At 38.8% G+C, this 12,922-nt stretch overlaps 1 protein-coding gene across 4 annotated transcripts; it reads left to right on the forward strand.

Annotated features, from left to right (window-relative positions):
* Positions 1-772: 772 nt before the first annotated feature.
* On the forward strand, positions 773-12,760 carry LOC113046445 (serine-rich adhesin for platelets-like). 4 transcript variants are annotated; one of them, XM_026207315.1, is made up of 11 exons: positions 773-1,107; positions 2,224-2,356; positions 2,766-2,931; positions 3,350-3,459; positions 3,604-3,767; positions 3,879-3,898; positions 5,638-5,774; positions 5,988-6,151; positions 6,372-7,106; positions 7,182-7,286; positions 7,428-12,760. In XM_026207315.1, exons 2-11 carry the CDS (start codon positions 2,244-2,246, stop codon positions 11,894-11,896), a joined length of 6,183 nt encoding a protein of 2,060 aa, XP_026063100.1. In that variant the 5' UTR covers positions 773-1,107; positions 2,224-2,243; the 3' UTR covers positions 11,897-12,760. The 4 variants fall into 4 exon arrangements, with proteins under 4 accessions (XP_026063100.1, XP_026063095.1, XP_026063090.1 ...); XM_026207310.1 differs by having other exon boundaries at positions 6,372-7,286; XM_026207305.1 differs by having other exon boundaries at positions 7,182-12,760.
* Positions 12,761-12,922: the final 162 nt, after the last annotated feature.

Genomic DNA, 12,922 nt, shown 5'->3' on the forward strand with positions numbered 1-12,922 from the left:
CTTTAAAGGGGTAGTTTATCCCAGAATGAAAATTGTCATTAATTACTCACCCTCATGTTGTTCCAAACACAAACTTAGATATTTTTGATGAAATCTAAGAGCTTTCTGACCCAGCGGACAGCAAGGGAGCTACCACTTTCAAGGCCCAGAAACGTAGTCAAGACAACTTTAAAATAGTCCATGTGACATCAGTGGTTCAACAGTAATGTTACGAAGCTACTAGAATAATTTTTGTGTGCAAAGAAAACAGAAATAATGACTTCAAAAATGTATTCTCTTCAGCACCACATTGGAACACTGACACAGAAGAGAAGATATTGAATAAAATCATTATTTTGCGCATAAAAGTATTCTCGTCGCTTTATAAAACTATGGTTGAACCACTGATGTAACCTTGGTACGTTTCTGGGTCTTGAACATGGCAGTTCCCTTGCTGTCAAGCTCTGGTTTCATCAAAAATATCTTCATTTGTGTTCAGAAGATGAACGAAGGTCTTACGGATTTAGAACGACATGAGGGTGAGTAATTAATATCAACTATCCCTTTAATCCAATTAAACGTGCATTTTGCCCAATTAACAGCCTACTATCATATTGCATAACTCCATGAGGTCAACAGGACACCGTTAAAGAGATGAGGCGGGGAATGGGCTTCTTTCTCTTTCACTGATTAGCAGAAGCGCGTGGTATTTTCTACCTCTGCACTCCCATAGGCCAATCGGAACGCCGTGTAACTTGGCCAGCCAATAAGATGAGAGGAATAACGCCGAGATCCCGGCCACTCATCATACTAACCAATAGGAGTGCGACCATGGATGTCAAGGATTGGTTGAATTCACCTCCAGGACGAGACTTCTACGTTCGAAAACAAACGCAGTCTAGAAAAAATTAATGTTAGTATTATACCCGAGTCATCTCAACTCGACGGTCAGTTTTTTTAGTTTACAATCAAGTATCTGCAGCAGAAACGTAAAAATCATGAAATATGGGAATACCAAGAGCAGATGGCAGCTGCACTCGTAGCCAACATGAAAAGCTAGCTTGCTAGCTTACAGACGAATTTCACTACGGACAAATCGAGCAAAACATTTGAAGGAAAGCCCGTCAGGTAAAATGCACTCTTTTGTTGGATACGCTAGCCCTGTTTTGACCATATTTTTTTATTATTCAAAATGAAATCTATGCTGTTAAAAGATTCCGTTTGGACTCTGGTGGTTGGCTTATGTTGTTCAGTGAGCTAACTGGACCCCTTTGGTTTGGGGTGAAGTCCGTTAACTCGGCTCTTCTGACAGTGATAAATGGCCCCTTGCGGCTCTGACCGTTAATAACCAGCAGTTACGAATGGGCAGAATCATTTATCCTTTGACCTCTAGTCAGGTATGTTGTTTAGTAAATACTAATTAGTACGATCAAAGCTGCTTGACGATTGATGAAGGTGTCTCTGTGAGACCATGCGGCATGTAACATTTACTGTAATCTTATTTTATTAACCCCTTGAGTGTCCTTGTAACATTATATAGTATTTTTCTCCGCTGTGCCGGTGATCTCAGCGCGAGTCGACAGTCCAGAGGTCTTGCTGAGCTGCTGTTAGTGTTTACACGCTCTTATTTTCACGCTCGAACTCGATTACAACTCAAGTGCCGAAGTGTTTTCTGACTGAATCGCTGCTCTGTAGTGCGACTCTTGACCTGTCAGTGGGAAGAATTACTCGTTTATTAATCGCCGAGAGGAGGATGTTTGCTTGCAAGATAGCTGCGAAAATCAACAGGGTTATAATAATGCACAATACCAAACAGCCACAATGCAATGTACATCAACGCCTCTATATCGGGTAAAGCAGCTGCAATGAACAGTAACTATATATATATATATATATATATATATATATATATATATATATATATATATATATATATATATATATACATACATTGCATTGGAGTACAATAACAACGTGAAAAGGGGAAAAAGACGGACCCCAATCTTATAATAATTTTCACTCATTATAAAGAATGTTTAATGAACAAATAACAAGTATTTTCACTAGCGGCCCTAAGACGTTTTGGACACCACTTTATATAGGTGTCTTTGGCTGAAAGATGAAGGTTATATTTTTAGAAATATGGAAACATGGGATAATTGCTGTTGTTCTTCTCTGTCATGCTTGTGTAGTGTGACTTGCAGCTGTTTGAATGTGTAACTCACCAGCTTCGTTTTGTTCCAGCATGTTGATGGTGGGCGACCATGGAGGGATCTTATAGAATGAGTGTGAGAGAGCTTTGTGAGACAGATGATCTGGCCACGAGTCTGGTGCTGGATCCCTTACTGGGGTTTAGCACCCACAAGATGAACATAAGGTACTTATTATACTTGATTTGATTGCGCTACTGCTTTATGCATGATCAACAGTTTTTATGTACATTATATATATAAAAAAAAAAAAAAAGATTTGATTTAATTTTTTTTATTTTTGTTTATTATTCTGATAGTGAATTTTTCTAATGCTCACCAAGGCTGCACTGATTTGATAAAAAACTAAACCATAATATAATACATGTAGTAAAAGAAAACAGCATGTCAAATTAACTACACAAAATACAGCACGAGGGTTCAGTGCCCAATGTGTGTGTGTGTGTGTGTTTATGTGTGTATATAATATACTTATAAGTATTGACCCCAGACTTTTAAACTGTAGTGTAAATGATAGATTAAATTAGATAGATAATTTGTAATAATTTTTTTACTTCTTTCATTATGTGAATGAAGTCCTCCCCCTGAGATCCGGCGATGGGGTTACCTCAGAGGGACACTACTGCGCTTCAAACGCACACATGACTTCCAGGCCACCTTTGATGCCCTGTTGGATGGGGAATGGGTCAGTGGCTACTTCACCGGGCTGGGTTCACACCGACAGGAGCTGCTAAAGCAGCATGTGAGTATCATATCCAAAATTGCTAAATGTCCATTTTTTGCGGAAAAATCTTCACCAAAGAGGAATGTAAGAATGCTTGAATTGTTTTGAATGAGTAACTGTTGTTGTCTAGTGTAGTTACGATGGTTTGCCCTTTTTTCAGCATGTTTGTCTTTGCTAGATCAGTTGTTTGGCTTGCTGATGAGAACAGTCTCTCTGCACACACAGAGACCAAAAAAATAGTTTGCCTTACATAGACAAGGGAAGGGAAATTATAGATTTTTTGTGATCAATTGAAATCTTTATTAAACCAATCCTGAGACTTTCTTGAACTAAAAATTGTCAAAATTAATCTTTTACTTTTATTAAAGACAAGCACTTTACTATTATTCAAGTAATATAATTAATGTCTTTGAACTTGCTCCTCTGTTTTCTTTAGATGTATCGCTATATGACTGCATTTCTGTTGGACAGTGGAGTGAACATTGAGCCATGTAACCGCTATTCTTCTGAAACGAATGGAGCCAAAATCACATCCACCCGACACTGGTTAGAATCACTGTTTTGTTTTTAAATCATAAATTAAAACTCAGCATTTTATGATTATTAAATCCTAACACACAATAAACTGGTCTACTTTCTAAGTTCTGTTAACCACCATATTGAAGCATATAAAAATGGTGAATTCTCTAGGCTTGTGGGAGAACGGGTGGAGGTGCTGCAGGGCTGTATAGCAGAGCTGAGTCCTGAGGATAGTGCGGTCCTCCGAGCAGGAGTAAATGACTTCAGCGTCATGTACTCCATGCGCAAGAGATGTGCTCAGCTTTGGCTGGGGCCGGCTGCTTTCATCAATCATGGTGAGATAGCCCATATGCATATACTGATCAGTAATATTATTTTTCAAAATACATTCTGTGGTAGTAATTTTTTTTTTTTTCCCTCTCTTTCATTTTTATTGTGGGGAGAAGACTGCAGACCCAACTGTAAGGTAAGATACTGAATTATTAGTTTTGCTTTAGCGGTGAATCTTTTGAATTGCTTAGTTTTAAGTAAGACCTTGTATATCTGTAATGTATCTTGCAGCCTAAATGCACAATTGATTTGTTAGACTTGTCGGTAAAGTTTGTTTAACTAGGTCTCGCTAGATCTGATAGAAGTGATTAAGGGGTTTTGCTTTCAGTTTTTATATTTGCATTCATTCTATAATGTATCTGTAATGTAATCTTTAGTACAAATTACAGATTCAACATCTGCATGCAGTCAATTGATTCGTGGATGTGTTGAGGTGTGCTTAGAGTATTTGGTATGGCGTATCTGTGTGTGATGCACTTTTTGGTCAAATCCCCATTTTATCTTAACAAGAATCTGGTATATCACAGTAGATATATGCAAGTGGTGAAATGCAGCTTAATGGACCTGTCACTGTCTGTTATCTCTTTAATAATTATCAAAGAGCAGTGTTAACAAGATAAAGATAACAACCGTTTACTGCTTTAGTGGCTTTAATAAGCCTTTTAAGAACACCTTTTTTTTTTCTTGTCGTTTGTTTCTGTTGTCCATGTAGTTTCTTTTTTTAATTATTATTGAAATAGTAAGGAGTGTGTTCAATAAAACCGTTTTTGCTCTGGTATCATATTTTTTTTTTTCAGAATTGACATGTCACTGGTATTGGTATGAATTACTGAATTTTTGGTGTCATGACAACCCTAGCAATGATAATGCAAGCAGAAGTGATTATCTGGAAATTGCCATTTGTTCTCTGAGCCATGTGGTAGGATAAACTTAAGACAATGTGCTGTTTTGTTGTAAAGGGAAGAGAAAAAAAGGTATACTGCTTAAGGGCACTGTTGCAGACATGAACATTTCTCTTGTGTCCGTTTTCTTATGCACATCCACATATATTCTAATCAGGTTGTGTTAACTTAAAATATTGTAATTTACAGGATTTTAAAAAACACTTACAGATAATTTCCAACACTGTTGATTATTTTTGACATATAAATAAATAAACATTTAAACCTAACTCATATTTTTAATTTTAACACTTTGTATGAGATGTAGATGTGATCTCTCTCTCTCTCTCTTTGTGTATTTATTATTATTGTTATACACAGATGTGTGTGTGTATAATATATATATAACGCTACTGTTCAAAGATTCCGAATTAAGATAAAAATTTTTTTTTTGCACATTTTGATTTAGCAAAGATGCTTCAAATTGCTAAAAGTGTCAGCACCAATTCAGCATAATAGAATGATTTCTATAGGATAATGACTGAAGAAGATTCAGCTATTATTGGGAAAAATAAATTTAAAAATGTATTAAAATAGAACAATTGTAAAAAAAAATTTATAATATTTCAGTTTCTGTATTTTTGCTCAAATACATTTTAGGTGACTTCAAAAAAAAAAAATTCATACTGACTTCAAACTTTTGAACCGTAGTTTATATATGTAAATTCAACATCCATATAACATGACAAACAGTACTATTATTTTAAAATGTGCATATTTTTTATTTGAAGTGTGTATTATCCATTTGATAGTTTTAAAAATTTTACTTTTATTTATTTGATATCACTTTTTATTCCTAACAGGGCAACACCCTTTTTTAATTACATTTCCTTAATTTGTTTTCACTTGTTTCCTGGCATATGACTAAATAGATTAGTCAAACAGTGTATACTGAAAAGTAATTTGCTCATGCTGTTTCTGTTCCTCTTATTAGTTTGTCCCTGGAGATAAGAATGGAGCTTGTGTAAAAGTGGTGCGGCCCATCTCGCCGGAGGAGGAGATTACCTGTTACTATGGGGACAGCTTTTTTGGGGAGAATAATGAAATGTGTGAATGTTGCACATGTGAGAGGTGAGAGATTATATGTTAATACTGCTTCAAGGCCATCTGCTTTGGATGTTGTAGTTATGTTTGATCTTTAATGCACAATTATCTCTATGGATGCTTGTAATTGGTCTTAACTGTATTAGGTTTCAATGTCAATTAGGTTTCTAATGGCAGAAATAGATTTATAAGCCTTTTAAATCTGCTTTTATCACAACTCTCTTTATCCAATCTGTGCAGGAGAGGAGAGGGATCTTTTAAGAAGAGAGACCAGTCACCAGATGACGCTTGCTCCGTGGATCCTTCAGGACAAAAATATGAGTTCAGAGAGACCGACCTAAGGCTTAACAGGAATAGGGGAAATGGCCCAAACCCAAAGCCATTTCTCACTGTATCAAACTCAGGTATGCTTGCTTTACCATTCATCTTTAGTTATTTTCTTATTACTTGTGTCCTGGAGTAAAATGTGTATTTTCTGAATTTAAAATGACAAAGAATGTTATTAAAAGCATACCATGCAAATTTTTTTTTTTTTTTTTAAGAAAGAAAATTATTATTATAATTTTATTACTGCCGATCACTTAACTCTGGCTGTCTATCCTTCTTGTCTCATTCTCTTGTCAGCTTTGCCAATGAGGAATACATTTTCCCAACGGACAAAGAGGAACGCCCTTGTTTTGAGCAAGATGAGAAAGACTGATAGGTGGAGGAGGGAGGAGCAATGCAAACAGGTGGAAAAGAGAACCCAAAACCTCTTATCATCTTTCCCTCACCTGAAGCTAAAGGAGCTGAGCATCTGCCTCTATCAGCACAGCACAAATTTCCTATTAAGCTGTAAGGACCCCTTGAGCAAAGAAAGGGCCCTGCTATACCTAATTGAGAAAGAGCGACCAAAACCAGAGAGGATCACAAGGAACAGCAAATCTGTCTCTCCACCACTTAGTAGTGCTAACATAAATGGACCGGAGGAGAGAAAAGATGAGGATGGAGAAATGTTAAATGAAGACCCTGTCATTCAATTTAAACCCTTTACTCTTGGATGTGTTTCCAGTGTACATGAAAGAGACAGCATGAAGGCCAAGGGACGTAACATCGATGCATCATCTGTCAGAATTGTCCACCAGGGCATTTCTTCAAGGACCAGGAATATTCTTCATAGTCGTCTTAGCAGGTTCCAGAAAAGGAGTCGATCTAAACTCTCCAGATTCAACAAAAGGGGGACCAGACTGATCAAATCGATCTCTAAACTCTCTACAGGGCAAAATGAATGCTCTGACTCGCTGACACAAGATGGAAAGCAGCAAAAGGGAAGTGAGGTTGAGTCCAAGGATAATACTAACCCTGTATTAATCTCTCCAGGTAAACCTTGTACTGATAAATGTGTACACATTGATGGAGACACTGGAACTAACATTGACAAATCATCACAAACAGAGAGCACGGTGAACAGCGAGACGCAGCAGAGAGTCTTTAGGGATTGCCTCAGGGAAGTGGCTGGTGACAGGAGACACATCAGCGGTTCCATTGCTTCTAGGGCAGGTGATGTTAGTGCTTGTGTAGCTTCAGAAACCTCAGGGGATAACAAGCAAAAGCACAGGCAGTCTGTCTGTTCTAGTGCTGTAAGCGTTACACCCTCCATGTCTTCAGCATCTGTTAATAGTCCTGTCTCTCTCCTCTCAGGGTTAAATCGTTACCTCAGAGTCAGTCTGGTCAGGGTTGCTGTCCCAGGAAAGCCAGAAGTTGAAAGTACAGGTGAGAGGAAGGCAGACAGTACAAGAGACAAAGTTACAGTACCAGCAGCAGCATCAGTACATCAGAGCAAAAAACTTAATGGGAGCAAAGAAAGCAATATACAAGGTAAGAAAGGGGTGAAGGAGTTGTATTTCACACCAGTAAATATAGAGAGTGCAGATAAGTACTTAAAAGTAACATGTGATATAGAGACTGGCAAAAATGCAGTCACACAGCTTGTTGTGAAAGAACTTGTGTATGCTAAGGATAGCCACAGTGAGTATGAAATTGAAGGTAAGCAAGGTGATAAAGTTGCAACAGTCACATCTGCTGAAGTCACACTTTCCAAAAACTCTGAAGATGCTGTAAAGAAACTGAAAGGAGCAGACCAGGATAAGAAACAAAAACATGTTGAGAGCATAGCTAAGATGCAAGATAAAGAAAGCAGCATCAAGAAGCAGGAAGAAGTAATTGTTGAGAGAAATTACTTGGAAAAGAAAGTGTTAACCACACGTTTTGGTAGCAGGACCATTGTTGTTAAAGAGGCAAGGGTACTGTTGACTGATATTAGAAAGAGTTTGAGTTGCAAGTTTACTCAACATCCTAATGACTACCAACCTCCGTGCAGTTACAGTGGTATAGGAGAAGCTGATAACATGAAGACACTATTACTTGCTGACAATAAAGAGACAAAGGACAAGCATGATACACATCATAACAAAAATGAGCACCCTAATCAAGTACTTATGGCAGCCGATCATCTAAATATACATGAAGATACTCAAGAGAGACCATCAGAAAGCGCTTTGATTTCCTCAGAACCTTCATCCATGTGCATGGTTTCTCTGGATTATAGTCACCAAAGCAACATTCCCCTAAAGAAACGGGCTTTTCGAGAATCACTTGATACAGACCCAGAACAGGATGTTAATGTACCTGCAACACCGTGTACTGATGGCAGTAAAGGCAAAGAACCCAACTCGGACAATATGTTACCTAAGCCAAGTGAAAGCAGCAGTGTCGAATCAACATTAATGAAATGTTCAATACCTGAGTCAAGTTTAACTCTCAAAGACAATGTTGGCATTGAGTCCAAAAAGCGTGGCTCATCCAAGTTGATAAAGACTTTGGCTAAACAATACTGTAAAGGTCTTCAGAGTGCTCATCGTGGACCAGGCAAAAATGATGGCCGAATTCCTGAATACAGGGATAGCACGAGTAAAGTACATGTTCGTGAGCGGACAATCAATGACCCTAAGAGTGAAACATCCAAAATTACAGAAGCAGTCAAATGCAATATGGGAGAGGAGAACAAAGCAAAAAGTGACAAAGGATTAGGAGGAGGAAATAAAAGACCAGGGGACTGTGAGATCACGGATAATATTAAACATGCCATTATAGATGAGTTGTCTATCTCAAATGATTTGGATAAGATGGAAGAAGAGCAGAGGTTAAACGTCAGAATCCGCCTTAAGAGGAAAAGAGGAAAGGAGTGGGCAATGGAGTGTACAGATGAGGCAAAAAGTGTTGTGGACAAATCAAGCCCACACCAATGCTTGGCTTTAGTTGACCCTTTCAGTGCCATTTTGGATACGGTCTCGATTTTAAATGCAGAAATGGAGAGGATTCGGGGTCATGGGGAGGCTGATAATGGCGTAGGTTTAGAGAAAGCCACCAAAGCAGTTCAAGACGTCCTAGAACATTGCAGAAAAGAATGTGCAGCTAAGCCAAGTAAAAGACAACAAAACGCATCAGCTGTTCACATTAACAAGAATGTTAGTACACCAAGCGAAATTGTTCAAGACCGTATTGATGTTACTGACAAGCAGCTGCAACAAAAATCATCTAGTCCAAAAATTGAGACGGACATTGATGACATTAAACCGTTACCTCTGATTAGATTGTGCAGGAGAGCTGAAGGCAAGTGGGAGGTGGAGTGGAAAGAAGCTCACAGTGAAGATGGGAGCACTGATACTTTGCACAGGGAGCCAAAGAAATTAACATCTGTCTTTTCTACACCAGCAATAGTAGAACAGATGCCTCTCTGCAAAGTTAAAGAGGAAAACTCGTCTCAATGCCAGCAACAAATGGTGGGGCGTTGTTGTAACAATGGGACAGAGACCTTCAGGGATCCACAGAGTTTTGAGACTTCACCCTTATCAATATCCCTTTCACCTTTGTCTCTTTACTCTCCCTGTTATGATGGGCTGGCAGGAGTTAGTCATGTCAGTGGGGGTATTCAAGCAAAAGCGAATGTAAGGGAGCATGTGTCAGACACTCTCGAAAGTTTTAAGACTGGAGTTAGAACTGACAACAAAGGAAGGGATGACAGTTGCTTGAGCCACAATTTGTTTCAGATTAATAAAAGTCTGTCAAACTTCCAGGCTCTTAGCCAGTCACATGTATTTGAGAAAAGTGTGCCTACTAACACCAGTGCAACCTCCTCTCAGATTCAGTCTCCTTCCATTTCTCCCTTTACCTCAGAGTGTAGCTTTAGTAACTATTCTGAAGATGTGCTTGACTTTCCATGTTTAAATCTTGAAAGCTACGATCAGATGCCTGCTCAAAACAACTTGGCAAGCTCTTTAATAGATTACTGTCCTGGTGATCCACATAACACTGGGTCCTTCAGCAGCCCCTTTTCCCAAAGTCCCACTGATGCATGGGATCCGGAGACCCCTTACCTAGGATCACCAAGCCCAGTGAGTAACTTTAGTAGTGGTGAGGAGCTAAGTTTCCCTGATATTGTGTTTGCTCAGTCTGACATATCCTCATCTATTGGTGCATCTCAACTGCTCTTCAAAGATAAGTTGTGTAATACAGCCACGAGTTCTGCTCCTCTTCAAGACCCAGAGAAAGATCTGTACTTGTCTGATGGTGAGTTGTCCAAAACTCCCATAGAGCTCCAGGTCCAGGAAGATTCCGCAACACAGTTTCTCCCCAAAGACTTGACAATGTTTAACAATGCCTCTACAAGTGCTAAACAACCTGGGCACCCAACTGTGCGAATTCATCCTCAGGATAAAAGATTTAACTTCCTTGATTCCATTATTAACACAAAGTCCTCTGAGTCATACCTTGCTAAAATTGACATTAAAGACAAAATTCATGGACCTCTCAACTTGCATAGCTCAAAAGCTAAATCCGAATCTGTTTTTCGAAACCAGTCAACACAAAGTCTGCATGGTGCCGGGCCTCACAGTAACCTTGTTACACCCTTCCATTCACTTCACGCAGGAAATAAGTCAACTTCACTTGCTGATTATCCAGGTGCATTCAATTCTGGTAATGCACTTTTTAGTAGCAATGACAAGAAGCTTCCTTTTTTTCCATACCCCAAGAATGTCATTAAAGCAGAGGAAGGTCAGAATGCTTGTCGAATTTCTGTGCCTGCAGGCAACTCGAAATCTCTCAACAACATGGAAAGCATCTATGCTTGTCCGGGTCCATCAAGTTCTCACAGTGGAAAAGAGTATTCTGCTAGATGTCCTAATGCGGAGTTCTCAAGATTGGCTGAAAATCTGCAAAAAACCCCAAAGAACATCGCGTCCAAACAGTACCCTGCTAATCCTGGTCTACAAGGTGATCGCATTCACCCTGTTTATTTCATCAGCTCTAGCAAAACCAATACAAACATCTTCAAGAACATAAAGCCCCAGATCTCAAGGAATGATAAAGATCCATCCTTGCCCTCCACATATTTATTTCCCTCAGCTCAAGGTTCTCAATGTTACAGTACAACTCAAAGCAAATTCTCAAAATTGGAAAAACCCCATGCCGTTGTGGCTCCCACTCAAAACACTCAACTTTCTGGAGTGTCTTCTGTCCAGCCCAATAAGAATCAGATGTGTTCAAACATTTCTCACTGTAATTCTTCGGATTTCAACTTCAGCTCCACTCTTTCTCCTCCTCCATCGCAGCACAGCAGTACTCATCTGGGATACAGAGAATCCTCCATCCCTGGGGTCCCTTTGATTAAAACTCAGTCAACCACCTTTGAACACGGTCAACCTCCTCACCAGTCTTACATAGTGAACTTTACCGGAGATCATTCTGTGACTCTGGGGTATAGTGAGAATGGTGAAAGTTTGAATTATACTGGTTCAGGACCTGCAAATTACACTTACCATTGTCTCATGGAGCCATCGGGAACTCAAGGAAGGCTGGTTGTAGAAGCATGTGGTCACTCAAACTTCTCACCTTCTCCCTCTGCGAGTAGGTTTGCAGGGTCTAAAGTCCACGGGGGCCAAGTCGGTAAGGATCAGCAGCATCAGGGGACTGGAACTCACCCATGTAATTCTCTACACTTCTCCACCTCTCACTCGCAAAGCACCCCCATAATGGATCGCAAGCCTAAGAGACTTAGGCTTGTGGTGACTGACGGTACAGTGGATCTGGACCTACAGTATACTGATTAATGTCACTAACATGCTGAGACTTTATTTATTTATAACAACTTCAGTGTAAGAGGTTCTTTTTGTTTTCATTACACTGAAAACTAAATTTATGATTTCTGTAAAATGTCCTGTTCCTTAGCATCAAAAGAGTTTTCTTTAAATATTTAAAGACATATTTTTATTAGCACACTTGCCTAATTATTTGTATGCTACATGATGAATTTTGTTTAGTACCTTATTGTAGAAGATACAATTATTTTCATGCTAGTGGTGTCTGTATTAGAACAGAGGAAAATAGATATTCTGGTGGTCCTGTAATACATAAGATTTTCCACATGATGGGGATGTTGTCTGCAATGTGGAAATTCTCTCTTATTTCCTCCTAGCCTTTTCAGTTCAGAGTTGCAAGAAAAGTAAGCTTGGCTGGCAAATTGCACCGCTTAGTGGGTAAGCACATGAAGGACCAGAGCAGAGATCATGTGCTTTTAATTTAGGGTTGTTTAAATGCCCATCTGTCAAGTTGAATAAGAATGTACAAATAGTTGTGCAGTCAGTGGTACACAAAGTATGACAAACACATATTTTGAGCAGCTCTCAGGTGTCCTGTTTTTGGTTTAGGGATTCCTGCATGTCATAAAAAAAATGCAGCAGCTGCTACATTAAATGCATACAAATCACAGATATTCCAGCATCTTTACAATCTGTGATGTCATTAATTTGAATAGCATCCCATCATTTCCAAGGAAATCACACACACTTTGCAAGCACAAATGTGTTTTGGCATTGGATGCTTTTTTTTTTTTTTTTTTTTTTTTTTTTATAAACGCCAAGCATTTATCTATATCAGATTCATGGGGTTTGTATCATATTGGGTATTGCTTTGGTACTTTGGGTCAATGCATAATTAATTAGTTACCACTTGTATTACTCTAGAGAGATGTTTAGTGCCCTTTGGAGCTGATCCTTAATCAGACTCGCTTAACATTTATAGAATATTGTTACTATAATGTACTGTAGTCCTGTAGGTCACCAAGCCATCATCTTTGA

Source organism: Carassius auratus, chromosome 3 (genome assembly GCF_003368295.1).
Source record: "Carassius auratus strain Wakin chromosome 3, ASM336829v1, whole genome shotgun sequence".
Lineage (NCBI taxonomy): Eukaryota > Metazoa > Chordata > Actinopteri > Cypriniformes > Cyprinidae > Carassius > Carassius auratus.

Coding starts and splice junctions, on each gene's coding strand:
- LOC113046445 (XM_026207303.1), top strand. CDS start 2,244: ATGGAGGGATCTTATAGAATGAGTGTGAGAGAGCTTTGTGAGACAGAT. Junction 5,775..5,987: donor GAATGTTGCACATGTGAGAG/GTGAGAGATTAT, acceptor CAATCTGTGCAG/GAGAGGAGAGGGATCTTTTA. Junction 6,152..6,371: donor TCTCACTGTATCAAACTCAG/GTATGCTTGCTT, acceptor TTCTCTTGTCAG/CTTTGCCAATGAGGAATACA.